General features: G+C 41.8%; 1 protein-coding gene across 5 annotated transcripts in view; it reads left to right on the top strand.

Moving 5' to 3' along the window:
• OSBPL5 (oxysterol binding protein like 5) overlaps positions 1–15,506 on the top strand; it is a 174,271-nt gene that overhangs the window by 137,793 nt on the left and 20,972 nt on the right. For all 5 annotated transcript variants that reach the window (XM_085062913.1, XM_085062909.1, XM_085062912.1 and 2 more), the window contains 2 exons: positions 9,089–9,260; positions 14,419–14,638. In XM_085062913.1, the coding sequence (XP_084919039.1) occupies positions 9,089–9,260; positions 14,419–14,638 (392 nt within the window). The remainder of the gene's footprint in view (positions 1–9,088; positions 9,261–14,418; positions 14,639–15,506) is intronic.

Below are 15,506 nucleotides of genomic sequence, written 5' to 3'. Positions count from 1 at the left end.
TAAATCAGAGGCATTTCAAACCCTGATTATACAGACAGCCCCCAGAACAGATATACAGAACAGTCCCACAAATTTCTTAGGCAACCAAATAGCTTCAACAACTGTCTGTCAATCCAGATTTTCTTAAATAATATTTCCTTTGAGACCCATGCACTTACCTTTCCATTAATTTATGTATTAATGATTAAACCATAGAGCCAGCTTAGTAAAGAGACCTGTGGCTGAGCTTCTACTCTATCTTTGATGACTGCCATAGGCCAGTTACATGGAGTAGAAGAGCTTTAGATTTGTTCTAACTAACCTTACCCATAAAGGCTCCTAAGGTAGCAATAGCTCCCAAGAGATCATCAGAGGTAAGACTTGTCTAGCTGTGATCCCTCTGTCTGGGACCACAACAATTGCTGGAAAAGCACAGAAGGGACCATACCTGGCACGTGAGAATTTTCAGTGTTGAAATGCCTGTGGGAAGTTTTCTGCCCAGCGAATTACTATGTGTCTCCGGTGTCAGAAGAGCTTAAAATATGAGTTACTGGAATGCATTTTGAAAGCCAAGATGTTGGCCAAGATTCTTGGGAAGCATGCAGAGGCCAGGCAGATCAAAGCAGAGTTATGAAGGGTTTAGTATTACTTTTCTTTACTGCTTCTCTCCAGTAGGGTCCTAATGTTAGATGGAAAGCTAATGTGATCAAGGGAGGGAGGAGAAACTGAGATGCCTCTCAATCAACTATCCTAAATGTCTATGCATAAAGTAACTAGGGCCTTTAGTTCAGGACAAAATATATACTCTTGAACAGCACAAGCAGTGTCCTAGAGCTACCTACACAGGTTTGGAACACCTACATTGTGGCTGGTAGATTCTGAATCTGATGAGGTGATCATGACAGGCAATGTGGAGTGAAGCTTTGAGACCTGTCCATTTAGCAGTGGACTTCATAAAAAAAAAAAAAAAAAAAAAGAAAAAGATATTGTATTGCACCAGAAATACTAGAATGAAAAATGGTGTAATTTTCAGCTGAATGAGAGTATTTGACTTCACAGCTGAGGTCAGTGAGCTGTGGAAAGTGACTGTACTTTGTGTAGGAAGGGCAGGAATGAATCTCCAGACAAAAAGGAAGAGCAGCTCCTTCCCAAACACGTTCTGACAAATGGCCAAACACATGGGTGTCACACTAGGAGATGAATGACTTGGAGACAGTATTAATGTCAGTAGGTCGTGTAAAACATCTGCAGACAAGGACACAAGGAATAAAAACTGCGACATTTAAAGAATTCTGTATAAACTGCAGCAAATTAAGGCTTGTACTTTGCCATTAATACGATTTGATTTTAAGCTCAGAACACATGACTGAAATGGTTGTAGACTGTTACATTCCTTCATCTGTGGTAAAGAGGCATCTCCAAAAGGGTATGTCTGAGTTTGTTTCATTTCTTTAGCACACTGGACAAACCTAGAGGATGCAGTTATGGGCAAGAGAGACAGGAGATTGAGGTAAAATGAGCTAAGCCAGCTGAGACAAAGGGGCAGGTGGAGTCTGGGTCCTTGTGTCTATTTGTAGTTTGTTCACATCTCCCCCATAGTGCAATATTGTGTGAATCTACAGCATCTCTGAGGACGTGTCCTGGCCATGCTCTTCTTAACATAATATCTCCCATGTTAGTAGCAGAAAATGAGCCACAAAGCATTCAGCAAATATAACTAACTTGTTGAGGCCTCTGAGTTGCTGGGGAATATTGAGTGGCAGCATATGTTAGATGTACAGTTCTGCCATCCAGGCAACTCTATCATGATCAGCAGCTACATGGCCTACTTTTTCTCTCAGCATTTCAGAATCCCTTTTTTCCCCTCTGCCATACCATCTGTGACAGACTGTTGGTAGGATTTAAGATCCTGACTTCTGGACAGCCTGCAGAACCACCGCCCAGCTACAGCAGATTTTACATTCACAAACCAGAGCAGTCTGCTTTTTGATGTGTTTTAAAGACCTCTGAAAGGTCATGGGGCTCAAGGGCTTAACCTATACAAGTGCAGGGTCTTTCATTCTTAGCAGTTTCAAAAAAGAAAACTGCTTTTTCCAAACTGCTGACTTTGTATGCATTTCAGATTTTCGTTGACTAGTGACTTAGAATTAGTAGTTTAAATCTGTCCCAGGCTTCCTGCCCAGACCATTCTGGAACTGCCCCTGAGATCTAGCTGGTGCCTCCTAAGTATTTTAAGTCACCTGCTTAGCTCTCACAGTGGGGATCTTTACTTTGCCATGAGCACTGCCACCACAGCGCATATTCCTACTAATGGAATTCAAAGTGACAGATTACCAATGGTTAAAAGCTTAACAGTGGAATTGTAAAACACACTTAACATTTTGTTCCTTATGTTTTTCCTCTCCTTCAGGTATGCTTTAGGTAGCCTCCATTGCCTAGCATGGATGGAGTTGTGAGGAAATCCTGATGGTCTGGCTCACAGTGCTGTTGTTTCTTTGCTAGGCATCTGGCCCTTCTCCCCCAAACTGATGCTCTCATCTGGGGAGGAAATTAGGTTGTTGAAGTAAGGGTCACACATAGAAGCAATGAACCAGAAGGATGATTGCAATTTGAAACCAAATTAACAATGAAATATATCTCTGGATCCTGGCAGCTCTGAAGAAAACAGAAGTTATCTTTTTACCTTCATGTCTGTGTTTCATATTCCTTAGACCCTTCACAGCAGTTTAAAATCCAGGAATTTACAACAAGATTTCATGAAGTTCGCTGCATAAATTTCACCGGCAGATAATTGAGAGCTCACATCCTTGCATCTTGACAGGCAAAGTGCAAGAAATCATGCACACAGGCACCCAAGTGGTACAGCAAAATAAGCAGTCAGCTGAACACGATGACCTTAATGTTCACTGACTGAACCAAATCAGCCTCTTCCTCACAATTCGTGATTTGTGTGCACTTGAGCAAGAATTCTTCGTTTCCAGGTGACAGTCTACTTCAGGTTGATTTTTAAAAGCATCTATCTTGTAAGTGTCAGGCATGAGACCAAAGCTGGATGACTTTAATAATTCAAGAAGAATAATATTCCCTTAGTGATGCCTCTCTGGAGGAATGTGTGGTTACTCAGTGTGAGCCTTTTGAAGTCTTAATTGGCAAAAGATTCATCCCAGGTGTTCTGTAGGTACAGGAAGGCAGTGGAAAAGAAGCATAGTCCCAGACTGATATTTCTGTGTGTAACGGTGTGATTCCATCTAGAGCAGATTTTTCTTTCTGTTGAGTGCTGAGAGAACATTGGCTGTGTCCTCTGTGACCAGCTGCTGCAAAATGTGGCAGATAGACTTGGCACATCAGATTATGAGCTGTTCTAGGTGAGTGCAAAGAATTTCAAAACTGAATACCTTAGTGTTTTCAGTGCTGCCTGGTTTTGTCCTGTGAGATATTTTGGTAATTTTAGATCTCTTCAAAGAGTAGGACAAAGTCAAGTTTTTCTTTGAACTGAACCTAGGTTAGCAGCATAAGCACCTTCTGTTGTTTTGTTTATTCTTTTTTTTTTTTTTCTGAGAGGATGAAGAAAAAGTAATTCTTTTGTCTGGGAAAACAAAGAGTAGGTGGAAGCACATGCCTGCTGCTGTTCAGCCTTGCAGCCTCCAGGTTTCTTCATGGTGCCAGCAGGGCCCTGCCAACCCAGGAAGTGTCCTGCAAGGAGCCGTAGTGGTTCCCATTTGCACAGCTGTATTGCAGGAGGCATCTCAAAGGACCACGAGGTGCTTTTCCAGCCAAAAGGCCTGCAGAAAGCACATGGAAGGTTTCAAAGCACATGTGGGATGCATGTTCAGCTTTGGTTTTGCAAAGTCACTGCAACACACATCCCTTTTTAGCTTTTGTTTTCCCATCCCTTTTGAGAGGGAAGGAACTTTAGAACCAAGCTGTGTTGAACAGATTTTTCTAAGTTTCCTTTTTCAAATTGTCACTGATGACTGTTGCCATTTTACTACAGACTCATAGAACAGAGAAAAAGGGTTACAGGCCTGCTCAGAGGAGACTCCTCTGGAATTTGGAGGAGTGTATGTTTCAGTTGAGCACTGATGAAGGATATGCAGTTGCGTCCCTCTGACATCTCATTCTCCTGGGACATCTGTCACATGCCAAATGCTTTGATCATCATTTGCTAAAGTGAGGTAGGGAGTGGATATTGAAACCAATTATTGGTTTCAAGGAGAGAGGCTACTACAAAAGAAAGCAGGAGCAGAAGCATCTGCTAGGAGATCCATTTTTGGTGCTGCAGAAACAGCCTTGTCAAAGTCTCACTCTTTCCCCTTTGTTCCCTTTGAGCCAAAGGTGGCTGGGAAACCCACCCACCTAATCAGTTCAGGTGCTGAGAGATGGGTGATATGAAATGTCCTCCTTGTCCTGGCTGCCAATGGCAAATGAAGAAGGCAAATGGCATCCTGGCCTGTACCAGTGATAATGTGGCCAGCAGGACCCGGGCAGTGATTGTCCCCCTGAACTGGGCACTGGTGAGGCCACACCTCGAGTCTTGTGTCCAGTTTGGGGCCCCTCACTGCAAGAAGGACAGTGAGGGGCTGGAATGTGTCCAGAGAAGGACAACAAGGCTTGTGAAAGGTCCAGAAAATATGTCTAATGAGGAAGGGCTGAGGCAGCTGGGTTTGTTCAGTCTGGAGAAGAGGATGCTCAGGGGAAACCTCATCACTCTCTACAACTACCTCGAAAAAGGGTGTAGTGAGATGGGGACTGGTCTCTTCTGCTGTGTCTCCAGTGAGAGGACCAGAGGAAATGGCCTTAAGATGAGACAAGGGAGATTTAGATTAGATATTGGAAAAGGTTTTTTTCACTGTTGGGGTGGTCAGGCATTGGAATGGGGTGCCCAGCCACGTGGTGTAGTCACCATTCCTGAAGGTGTTTGAGGGACCTGACACTGGGTGCTGTGGTTTAGTGGTTTTATGGTGGCAGTGCTGGGTTGTAGTTAGACTTAATGATTTTAAAGGTCTCTTCCAATCTTGACGATTCTGGTTTCTGTTGCTGAGCTTTGTAAACCTTCTATGTAGCTTGTGAGATACACAGGAGTGTTATGTGTAGATGGACTGTTTTACTCTCTCCCTCTTTAATTCCTCTCTCCCCAGCCCAGGTAGGAGCCACAGCTTACTCTAGGGCCATCCTTTGTAAGTTACTAATAAAATACTCTAAGTACAATGAAGAAAGCATCAAGCTCAGAAATAACATTTCTGTTAGTTCACAGCTCCCAAGCAGAAGGAGGTAATGTGGGTGTTTTGGAAACAACATGATCTCTGCAGAAATTGCCCCCAAGCATTCACTCTGCTGAAGAAATTAACACAGTGGATAATCCAGAGTGCCATTTCACAGCATGTACAGGACAACCAAGGGATCAGGCCAGCCAGCATGGGTTTGGGAAAGGCAGGTCCTGCTTGACTAAAGTGATCTCCTTCTATGACAAGGTGATCTGCTTAGTGGATGAGCACTGGAACAGGCTGCCCAGGGAAGTGGCTGAGTCACCATCCCTGCAGATATTTAAAAGCCATGCAGATGTGGCACTTTGGGACATGGTTTAATGGTAGACTTGGCAGTGCTGGGTAAACAGTTGGACTGGATGATCTTAGAGGTCTTTTCCAACTTAAACAATTCTCTGTTTCTATATAATTTGATTTGAGAAGAGCTTAAAAGCCTATGGGGAAATTCTGCTATAGGCTGACAATATACATCTGGGTTTTTCTTCAGAATTTAAATGTATACTTGGTTTAAGCCACAGTCTGTGAAAAATTATAACTGATAATTGATTGCAGTTTTTACATTGCAGCTTTAAACACCTCAAACCTTCTAAAAGAATATTACTGTAACTTTTTTTTTGCTTCATATATGTGCACCCTTTTGGGCTGCCATTCCTCTCTAAAGGAACCCACATTTTACATTCTTTTCTGATCTAATTACCATGTACACAAAAAAAACCCTACTTCAGTCACCCACTCAAAATTAGAGCATGTGAGAATTGAGGTGGCCATGAAGCCTTCATGCAGTACTGTGACTGTAGGTGACAGCCTTTCATTATGTGACCACATTCGTTTCTCCCCTTTTGCAGTTCCTGAGGGAGTGAGTAGACTTGTCAGGTAAGCAATTAAGTAATCCAAATGCTAGCGGTTTTGTATCATCTTCACAATCAAGAAGAATGCAGCTCAGTAGAAAGGTCACTCAAAAGTAAAAACATTTCATATAGGCCTTTAGCAAGGAAACAGATTTATCTTGTGTGCAATCCCTGTAATTGAGAGAGTATAATTTTATGGTGTTATGCTGCAATTAACACACCATTGACTTGCAGGGAATGTAATCTTTTTATTTGCAGTGTTAAGCCCGTATTTTACATGTGGGTTAGTGACATGTATTTGTTTGGATGCACAGCACCACCCGATGGCTGAAGACCCATTTCTGGGATTGGGGATGCTCTGCATCCCTTCAGTTCAGTTTCTGTTAGGAATGAAAACAAGGGTGTGCACTGATGCCATTTCTCTTTGCTGCAGGGCACAAAGAATGCTGACTGCTGATACACAGCAAGTTCCTCTAAAGCTTTGTTTATCTGCCTGGGACTATTAAAATGAATATTTAATATTTTGGTATTTTTTTAATTTAAGCTCTTTGAATAAGGCTTCAGAAAAGATTCAAGTACCTCATAACAGCTCGTAAGAAAGAGTTATCTAAAGAGATGGAAACCCTAGATATATTGTGTAGAAATTTCCTCTGTTGATGTGATGAACCCCAAAGTTTTGACCAAGTCTGTAAGGTAGTGTCAGTACTGGTGAATGCCTGTGGCAGTGGGTGGAGGTGAAAGAGCTGCCCATGGGTCATGGCCAGCATGGGCTGCTCTGCCTACATCCCCAGGGAGGGCTGGGCTGCAGGGGCACAGTAAGGGGGATTTCTGAGGGAGACTTGGTTAACCACCCTTATGTTAATCATTGTAGGATAATGTGTGTATGTGAGAGCTGCAGAGCACTGAGGAGATGACCTCGGTATTGCCTCAAAGGGCTCATGCTGATACAAATCAAACTACCTGTCAAAGCACCTGATTTCAACAGCCAATTGAATATAAAAGTATCTTGACACATGCAGCATTTCCAAATGTCAAATTATGCAGTTCTCACAGCAGAACTATGAGAGAAAAGCAAAGGTAAAGGCAGAGGAGAGTCTCGGTGGGGAGCCTGAGCAGGAGTGTGCTCCCTTGTGTGGCACAGCCTGAAACAGATTTGCATAGTGGTGGGTTTGGGGGAGAGGGGATATGTAGGAGGAGGTAGATTTGTGCTCAGTGCAGCCATTAACTCTAATGGGTTATCCATGCAAATCCTCCACATAGCGAGAAGGGAATAAATCTCTGCATGTAAAGCCTTAATGCAAGAATATTTGTTAAACACAAAATAGTGTGAAATCAATTCCAACAGCATTCAACCTTTCTAATCTTTTATTAACCATTATTTGTGATGTTATTATTAAATCATAAGCTGATGCTGAAGGAATTTATGGGATGAAATTAGAATAAATGACTGGGGCTCTGCAGTGTTTGTGACTAAATGTTCAAGTGCAATTCTTCAAAGATTTGAGGTGTTTTGATTGTACTGGTTGCAGCTTTGTATCAAAGCAAGCACTGAAAGCCACTCAAATTTATAAACCTTTCTTTATATACATGTTCTAGATTTCTTTTTTAAACTCTTGCTGATTTTTTAGAGCCAAATATTGGTCATATTGAAATTGATGAGAATTCTGTTCAAGAGAGCGGCAAGATCCCAGTGAGATTTATGCATGTGCTTGATGCTGTGTGATAGAAAAGAATCTAATGGAAAATTTTCCCAAATGGGACCAGGAATGAATGTAGTCCAGGGAAAGCCTGTTTGTTGCATGTGCCATTGCTAGACCAAAATCCTTTTGTTTCCTTCACTGCCTCTCAAGCACGTTTCTAATTATTGCCAAATGTATTCTGAGGAGTGTAATGAAGAGCTCTGTTTTACAAGCTTGAAATTAGAGGATAACTCCCTTGATACTTAGATTCTCGAATGTTCAGCCAATTTGCAGATGCCCTGGCTTCATTAATGACTGCACTACACAAGCAGGCTATTTTCAAGTGCTTCCAGGAATACAGCTAGTCCAGCACTGTGGTGGTTAGGTTTGAACACGCAGCTTTGTAGCCTTGTAGGGATCACTGCAAAAGGAGCTGAGGGTCAGTTTGGGTTCCTGTGCTTTTCATTTGCTGTCTGTCTGTGGGACCTGTGCAGGCCATAAGGAAATACAGTGTGGCTGTGCATAGGAAGTGCAGTTTGTCTTGTCTCTGACTCATGCTTATAGTTTCTGAAAAACAGACCCTTCATGTGAAGATTTTTGAGGCGAGATAAGAAAAATTATATTCCCCCCCAGATTATCTGATGGACCAGGCAGAGAGAAGGAATGGAAAAAAAAAATTAAAATGCAGAGAAAGAGGGAAAATGAACAGCCTGACATCTAATCTCAATCACTCTGTCACATATTGGCCATCCTGGATCTTGACTGGAATGATTGTTACTGCAGCACTACACCCAGCGTGGGAACCCTGAGCAGGCTGTGATCCCAGAGTAGGCAGGGACCTCTCCCGTGCAGCCCAGTGCCCTGGTATCTCCCTGCCAGTGGGAAGTGTGTGCAGTGGGGATGCTAAGTGGTGAAAAAGTGGTTTTGGGAGTGTATTACTTGCAGACACAAGATGCTGGGTGGTTTGGAAGCACTGTGCCCATACACATTCCCTGCATCATGGACTAAATCAGAACAGGGCAATAGGATGTGAACAAGTTGTGGGAGATCAGAAGGAGATGTTACTAGGGAACAGGAAGTTGAGGTGAGCCTCCCACTGTATCACCCATGTGGATGAATTACTCATGCAACCACTAAAACCCACTATTTCTGGCAAGATTACCTACAGATTATATATATGAAAAATACATTCTACACAGTGACTTCCTGAATTATAATGATAATGAGCTTTACTCCCAGGCAAGAAGCTCTTGAGAAGCAATGCATGAATTGCGTTATTTACTCTGCTATGCTTAAATAATTCCTTTTGTTTTCACAGGCCGATGCTGGCTGGATGCTTTGGAACTCGCCCTGCGCTGCTCCAGCCTCTTCCGGCTCAGTGCCTCCAAGCAGGGAAAGGATGGAGACCTGAACTGCTCCAGTGATTCTGCACATGCAGGGCTCAACCACCTCTTGCACACCAGTGCTATGTCAGACCAGGAGTTCTTCCAGTAAGATGGGGCTGTTAATGCACAGAGAGGTGTCAGGTGGCTCAATCTTTAGCATGATCTAGGCAGAGTCAACTGAGGAAACCAGTTTAAAAACCAGCCTGTGGGTTTTGCTGCTGCATCCCTCACTAATATATGGGCTTGGTGTTGCCACCTAATGCTTGAACACACAGGCTGGGGGAAATCTCAGCTGTGTTTGTTTATACATAAACAACTTTCTTCTGTCCCCTGCTTGGGCCAAAATGGTGTCTGGAGATGCTGGAGATGCCAGCATGAAAAATGGCTTGCCTGAGTAAAGACTGCAGAATCTAGCTGCTGTAGTTACACAGACACAGTCACTAACAATGTCTGTGTATTGCTAGCACATATGGGTCTGAGTCTGATCTGTTTTTTAATAATCTCTACTCTTTCCTAGTAATACTGTGTCTTAGTCAGCACAGAGCACACATTGCATCCTTATTTTTATAATTACTTTCTCTCTCTACAGGGGTGTTGAGTGGTGTCCAATTTCTTCCTTGATGAATCAGATAAATTTTTACGTAAGGAAAAAAAGTCCCCACAGCCTCCTTTCTATCCATATTCCTGGTGTTACTGCAGCATTTTGCAACATCAAAGCTCTGTACACATTAAAAAAGCCCCAGGCCTTTCTGTTGCTTATAGCTGAATAAGCAACTTCAAAAGTCCTCCTGGTATAGACATTTGGCCTTTGGAGTGAGAATTGGGAGAGGTAGTGTCTATTTCTAGTTCTGCAGATTGGAATTTGACTTTTAGAGCTCACAGCAATGCACCATCAGTTATACAGGTTTTAGGGTAGCAGTTCTTGCAGTCTGCAAAGATGATGCCTTGCAGACCAGGATTACACCTTTAAGAGGTTTTCTTGGGCTCTAATATAACAGCAGCAGGGGTTGGAGTCCTCCTCAGAGTGTGAAGGTATTTCTGGCCCCAAGGGTGACAGCATTTCAGTCTGCCCTTTGCCCTGAAAAGTTCTGATATTCTTAGCACATGTTCTCCAGTCCTGTTTGCATTTTTATCTAGAGTTTGAGGAAGACCTCTATTGAAGAGCAGTGGGAGAAGGAAATCTAATATCTTACCACATCATATCTTACCACCCTAGTAATTGTGTAAATGTTTCTGTTGCTCATGGGCTTCTCTCATAATACTTTCCTTATGCCTGGGAGTCTCTGTGCTCACTGTGATAATGAATTCAAGAATGCAGTGGACTTGTTTTTCAGCTAATGGATGTGTGTACAGAAATATAATATAATATTAAAATATTATAATATTAAAATGAAGCCTGTGGCACTGAGAACGTTCAGGCAAACCCACGGCTACTGTAAGGAGATGCAGAAGATAAAGTTAAAACTGTATTTTAAGGAGATATTTATATATACAATAAAACTGTATTGTAAGGAGATGCAGAAGTTAAAACATCAGAATATGATGCATGAATGATGTTTAAGTGATGCCTCTATTTCACCTCCTAGTTGTGCAGCATTAAAAGCCCCCTTGAAATATATGTGTGCTCAGCAGTAGTAGCACACATGGCAGAGTTTTCAGCGGGACAGAGTACCCACAATTGCAATTAGATCTTGCAGGCTCAATTTTAGCTGAGTTTGGTTCAAGCTGGGCATTCAGCATCTGGTCATCTGTATAGTTCGCTCTACTTTCTGAGTCCTACCACTGTTCTGAACGTGCACCCAAACTCCCCAGTGCTTAAAGCCCACTGAAGTTTGAGGGTTGCAGGACAGGAGGATGACTTGCTGTCATCCCTGGAGGAATGAAGAACATTTAAATAAGGGAGAATGCAAAACCCAAACTGTGCAAGTGCTGAGCAAAGGGTTTTTCATTTGCCAGTGACAGTGGCTTCCTCACAGGAATTCAATCATTCTAATTAAATGCTTTCCCTACAGGGAATCTTACCAATTAAATTGGCATGCTGTTGTTAGGGGCCAGTTAATTACATTTAACTCTATCTTCAAATTAGCCAAACTACTCTGTCAAGAACAGAAAAAGAAAGGGAAGATGATGGATATTATAGGGAGAACAGAACCCCCTTGGGAGTTGGCAAAAGCATATTTTCTGTTGAGCCAAAGTTGCATTTGTCTGCTGCCTGCTTTGCTCCTTTCCTGCTGGGAAACAAATCAAGATTATACAGTGATTTAAAAATCCATGTCTTTAGTAGCATATGAAAATGAGAGGGAGAGCTGTGTGAATGAATCAAAGGCTAAAGTACTGTCTAAATCAGTGATTTTTAGGGCATCAGGCACTCCTCTTTTTAATATGAAGTTGTATTTTTTGTGGCTTGCATATCTTATTTCCAGCAGCCCCAGGAATCTGGCTGATTACTTGTTTGACAAGAACAAAGAGAGTTTTTTCTTTACTTTGTGTAGAAGAGTGGTATCAAACCCAAAGAAGTCCTGGTCACTGACATTTCCAGGAATGCCACTTAGGGAATAAAGCACTACTATAAGAGAACTCTAATTTGCTGAAACAGTAAATTAGTCATGAAAAGTGCCAGCTTACCCATGTTCATGGTGGAAATCCAGTGTTGACTTTTGGCATAGTCTTTCCCTCCCAAGCTTTTAAAGTCTGGTCCGAATCTCATTGGAAGCCCCTGGGAAGTCTTTACATTGATTTTATTTCAAGCTCATGGCATGGCTTTTGTTTTTAGCATATCATGCATATTCAGTGGTGATTCTCTTTGGAGGAAGAGCCTGGTTGCACTTCAATGTCTCATGTTTGTTCCTCAGAATGAGAAGCATCTATTTTCTCTTTGGTTCCCCAGAGTGATTCCTTGGCTCTGGATGTATTAAGTCTTGCCTTGTTTGTGGTGGTATATAATCAGTGCAGAGCTGAGTGGAATTTCATATGAATGTGCTTTTCCTCTTGGACTAAACCTAAAATCCTTTAAAAATACTGAGGGGGCAGAGAAAACTAAGAAAAGAGTAATTTACTCCATGAAACTTCAAATATCTCCCTAATGTGAGGTAGGTGACACTGCAAAACACTTGCTTTTCTTACAGATGGGAAACAGAAAAAAGTACTACTTCTCAGCCATGAACCAAAAGCCTTATAATGAACTGTTCTTTCGACCATTTTTACCCCATGGAGGTGACTTTCACTAGGTAAAGCGAGCAAAGCAACCACAGACAACACTCACATATTTAGCTGATCATTGCAAAATTAAGAAATAAATTAGGTATTGAAGTGATCAACAGCTAATAATTTCCTGGACCTACCATCCAGGAAGCAACTGTGTTGAAGAATCGTGGGATAATCTCTCTAGACAGCTTTCTCCTCATCTTTTTCCTCCTTTATTATTTTAAACTCGTGTATGTGTAATCTGTGCCTCCGAAGTGTATTTGGTTATCAGTGACAACACTTGCTACTTGCTGGCTAAAAAAGAGAAGTTACATCCTGAAATGAGAACAATGAAGACACATAATGTCTGATAGCAAATTATTAGTGCTGGTCAGTGACTCTGATTTATGATCTTAGTTTTATTATACAGTAAAACTGTAAATTAAAAAACCTTGTGGTTCATATATATAAACACTGTATGTACATATCCCACATGCAGACATACATATATTTACAAATGGAATTAAAACAAAGATTTTCTAAAGGCACAGAAAGCTGTGGATGACACTTTCAAAAGAACTCTAGAAATTGGGCTCTGCCAGAAACTGAGCTGTGACTGTCACAATGTGACTTGCTTGGCAGGCTAAAAATCATGAGCTTATTTCAGTGCATAGTTGGAAGTTGAGATCTTCAGAAAAGCTGATGCCAGTTCTGTGTTCTGATTGTTCTGTTGGGGTTTTTTTAATGTAATCTGGCTCTACCTAGCAATGCCTAATTATCTTTTAAAAACAGAAAATAACAAGAAGGGGAGGAAGAACAAGGGTGAGAACTTTGAGCATTCATCTATAATAAAAATTGGAACATGGCCAGAATGGCCTGAGAAAATGCCCATCATAGAGAGCCTTGATGCTTGACAGAACATTCCCATGAACTGAGAAATCTTGGAGAGGGAGATAGACTACAGGAAGTAACAAAACTCTTCAAGATCCAAGGCTTGTTTAAATCCTCTGAAACCCCTTGTATAGCTGGAAATCTCTTTTTATTGCTCTATCCAAGAACAATTTTTCATGAGGACTCAATTAAGAAATTTTCAGAGGAAGGACAAGCTGAGAAGCTCAGCAAGTGAGAGTTAGGCCAGGCCATGGAAGAGGTAATATGTGTGCAAAGACATGTATGAATAAGGAAAACTCTTGCCCATGATAAATATCACTTGAAAAAAGTGCATTTAGTGAATACTTTTCAGCACTTGACCTCTGGCCTGTGTAATCATGTTTGCCATCTGTCATATGAACTACAACTGCTTTTTCAGCTGGAGATGATATAGGTTACTTGAGAGAGAATTTTTGGCATTCTCTAAAGTCTGGATCACTGAGCATGAAACTTGTTACATCTTCCATGCTTTCCCTTAGATGCTGTTATAATTTGGGTATTTCTCTCACATGTAATTGTGCAGTCCATGCTTTCAACTCAGTTTTTCCACACAGCATCATCTGGGGGAAGCACATTCCCCAGATTAGTCTGGTGGAAGAGTGAGGGGTATGTGTGTGTGAAAATACTTGCTTCTATTGATTTTTAAATTTGTCTTTTCTAGTGTAGGGCTGACTTAGGACCACCCTGTGTTGAAATAAAATAGCAAAGCACTGAAAAGAAAATGTATCCTATAATGTCATATTTTTCATATGTGCTGCTATCCATGGATTGGCTTCTGTAAAGGGAAGAATCTCTCTTGATGGATATTTCAGCTCTCTAAGTTCTCTAATCAGCAGTGTAGAGTTGTTAGTGTGCACTTGCTCTGCATCCCTCTGGTCATCTGGAGCCAGCAGCAGGGCTATGTAAGGGTGGGTAAATGGAGCTGTGTGGCACATTTTAAGAAGTGCCATTTGGAGGGGAAAATTTTGATGGAAAATATCTTACTCTTTCTATGATAAAACCTCTGTTATTCAGAAAATCAATGTCTGAGACTGTCCTGTGCTGCACACCCTATTCTGAGTCCTGGGAGTGTTTTTACTGTGTTTAAAAAGCCTTAAGCAGTGTGCCTTTATAAATCAAACTGAGGCAAGTAATGAACTGTGTGTTGCAGGTTGAATGAATCAACCCTGGAGAACAACCACCATTTGGAAAATGATGCTTTTTCGGACAAGTCAGAGAGAGACAACATAGAGGAGTCGGAGAATGAAGCCCATGAGAACAGCCGGAAGACAAATGAAAGTGAGAGTGATCAGTCAGAAATACAGGGAGAGGTCTCTCCAGGAGGGAAGGGGACCACTTATATTGAACAGGTCTATGAAGAATTTGGTGAGGTAAGAAAAAAAAAATCTTGATTGCTGCCTGTTCCCTATTAAAAGGTATCTGTTCATAGTATTTGTCATTCAGCCTTTTAGCTGGATGGCAGGTAACAGCCAACTTTATGAGTTACAGTGTTTTACAGCTAAAGCAAAGCATAATTTTCTGCTAAATTACATTGTGTTGTCATATGCTTTAATAATTCTGCATTATGAACAGCAGCTCTGCTACTGTGCTTGGGTGTGTTTCCAGCATCAGCGATTGCTTTAACCAGTTATTGCATTAAGGATCTGCACAGCATTGGCATATTTGTGGAGCCAGCAGGAGGTGGGGTTATTATCCTGGGCATGTGTCCTGGACAATTAGGATACTCAGTCCTTGCATGATACAAAATATGGCACTTCCCTTTTTTATTATGCATAGAACATCCTTTCTGTGCATCTGAATGGAGCATTTGAGCCACTTGATTGCTAAATGACAGTTGCTTATCAGAAAGCCATTTCTCATGACATTTAACAGCAGGAGGATGCATTTCTATTCCACATAAGAGCCTTGTTAGCTGGATGTCACTGTGACACCTCTGAGGCAGGCAGCAGTAGAGAGCTGGGCAGCCAAGTGTGCTGTGTGAGAATCAGTCTGAGCAGGCAGCAGAGGAGCTCTGCTCTGAGCACTCCCTTGCCTATTGCTTTGAACAAAGAAGCTGATGTCTTGTTGGTGCTTCACAGAAATGCACTGCTGGAAAGCTGCTTCTTTCTTAGAGTCACAGAGTCATAGAACAATTTAGATTGGAAAACGCCCTTTAGATCAAGTCCAACTATTAGCCCAGTACTGCCAAGTCCACCACTAAACCATGTCCCTCAGCACCATATCTATATGGCTTTTAAG

Source organism: Lichenostomus cassidix, chromosome 5, assembly GCF_008360975.1.
Source record: "Lichenostomus cassidix isolate B80296 chromosome 5, HeHo_3.0, whole genome shotgun sequence".
NCBI classification, from domain to species: Eukaryota; Metazoa; Chordata; class Aves; order Passeriformes; family Meliphagidae; genus Lichenostomus; species Lichenostomus cassidix.
The sequence above is the reverse complement of the archived record's forward strand: the minus strand, read 5'-3'. Positions and strand labels throughout refer to the sequence as shown.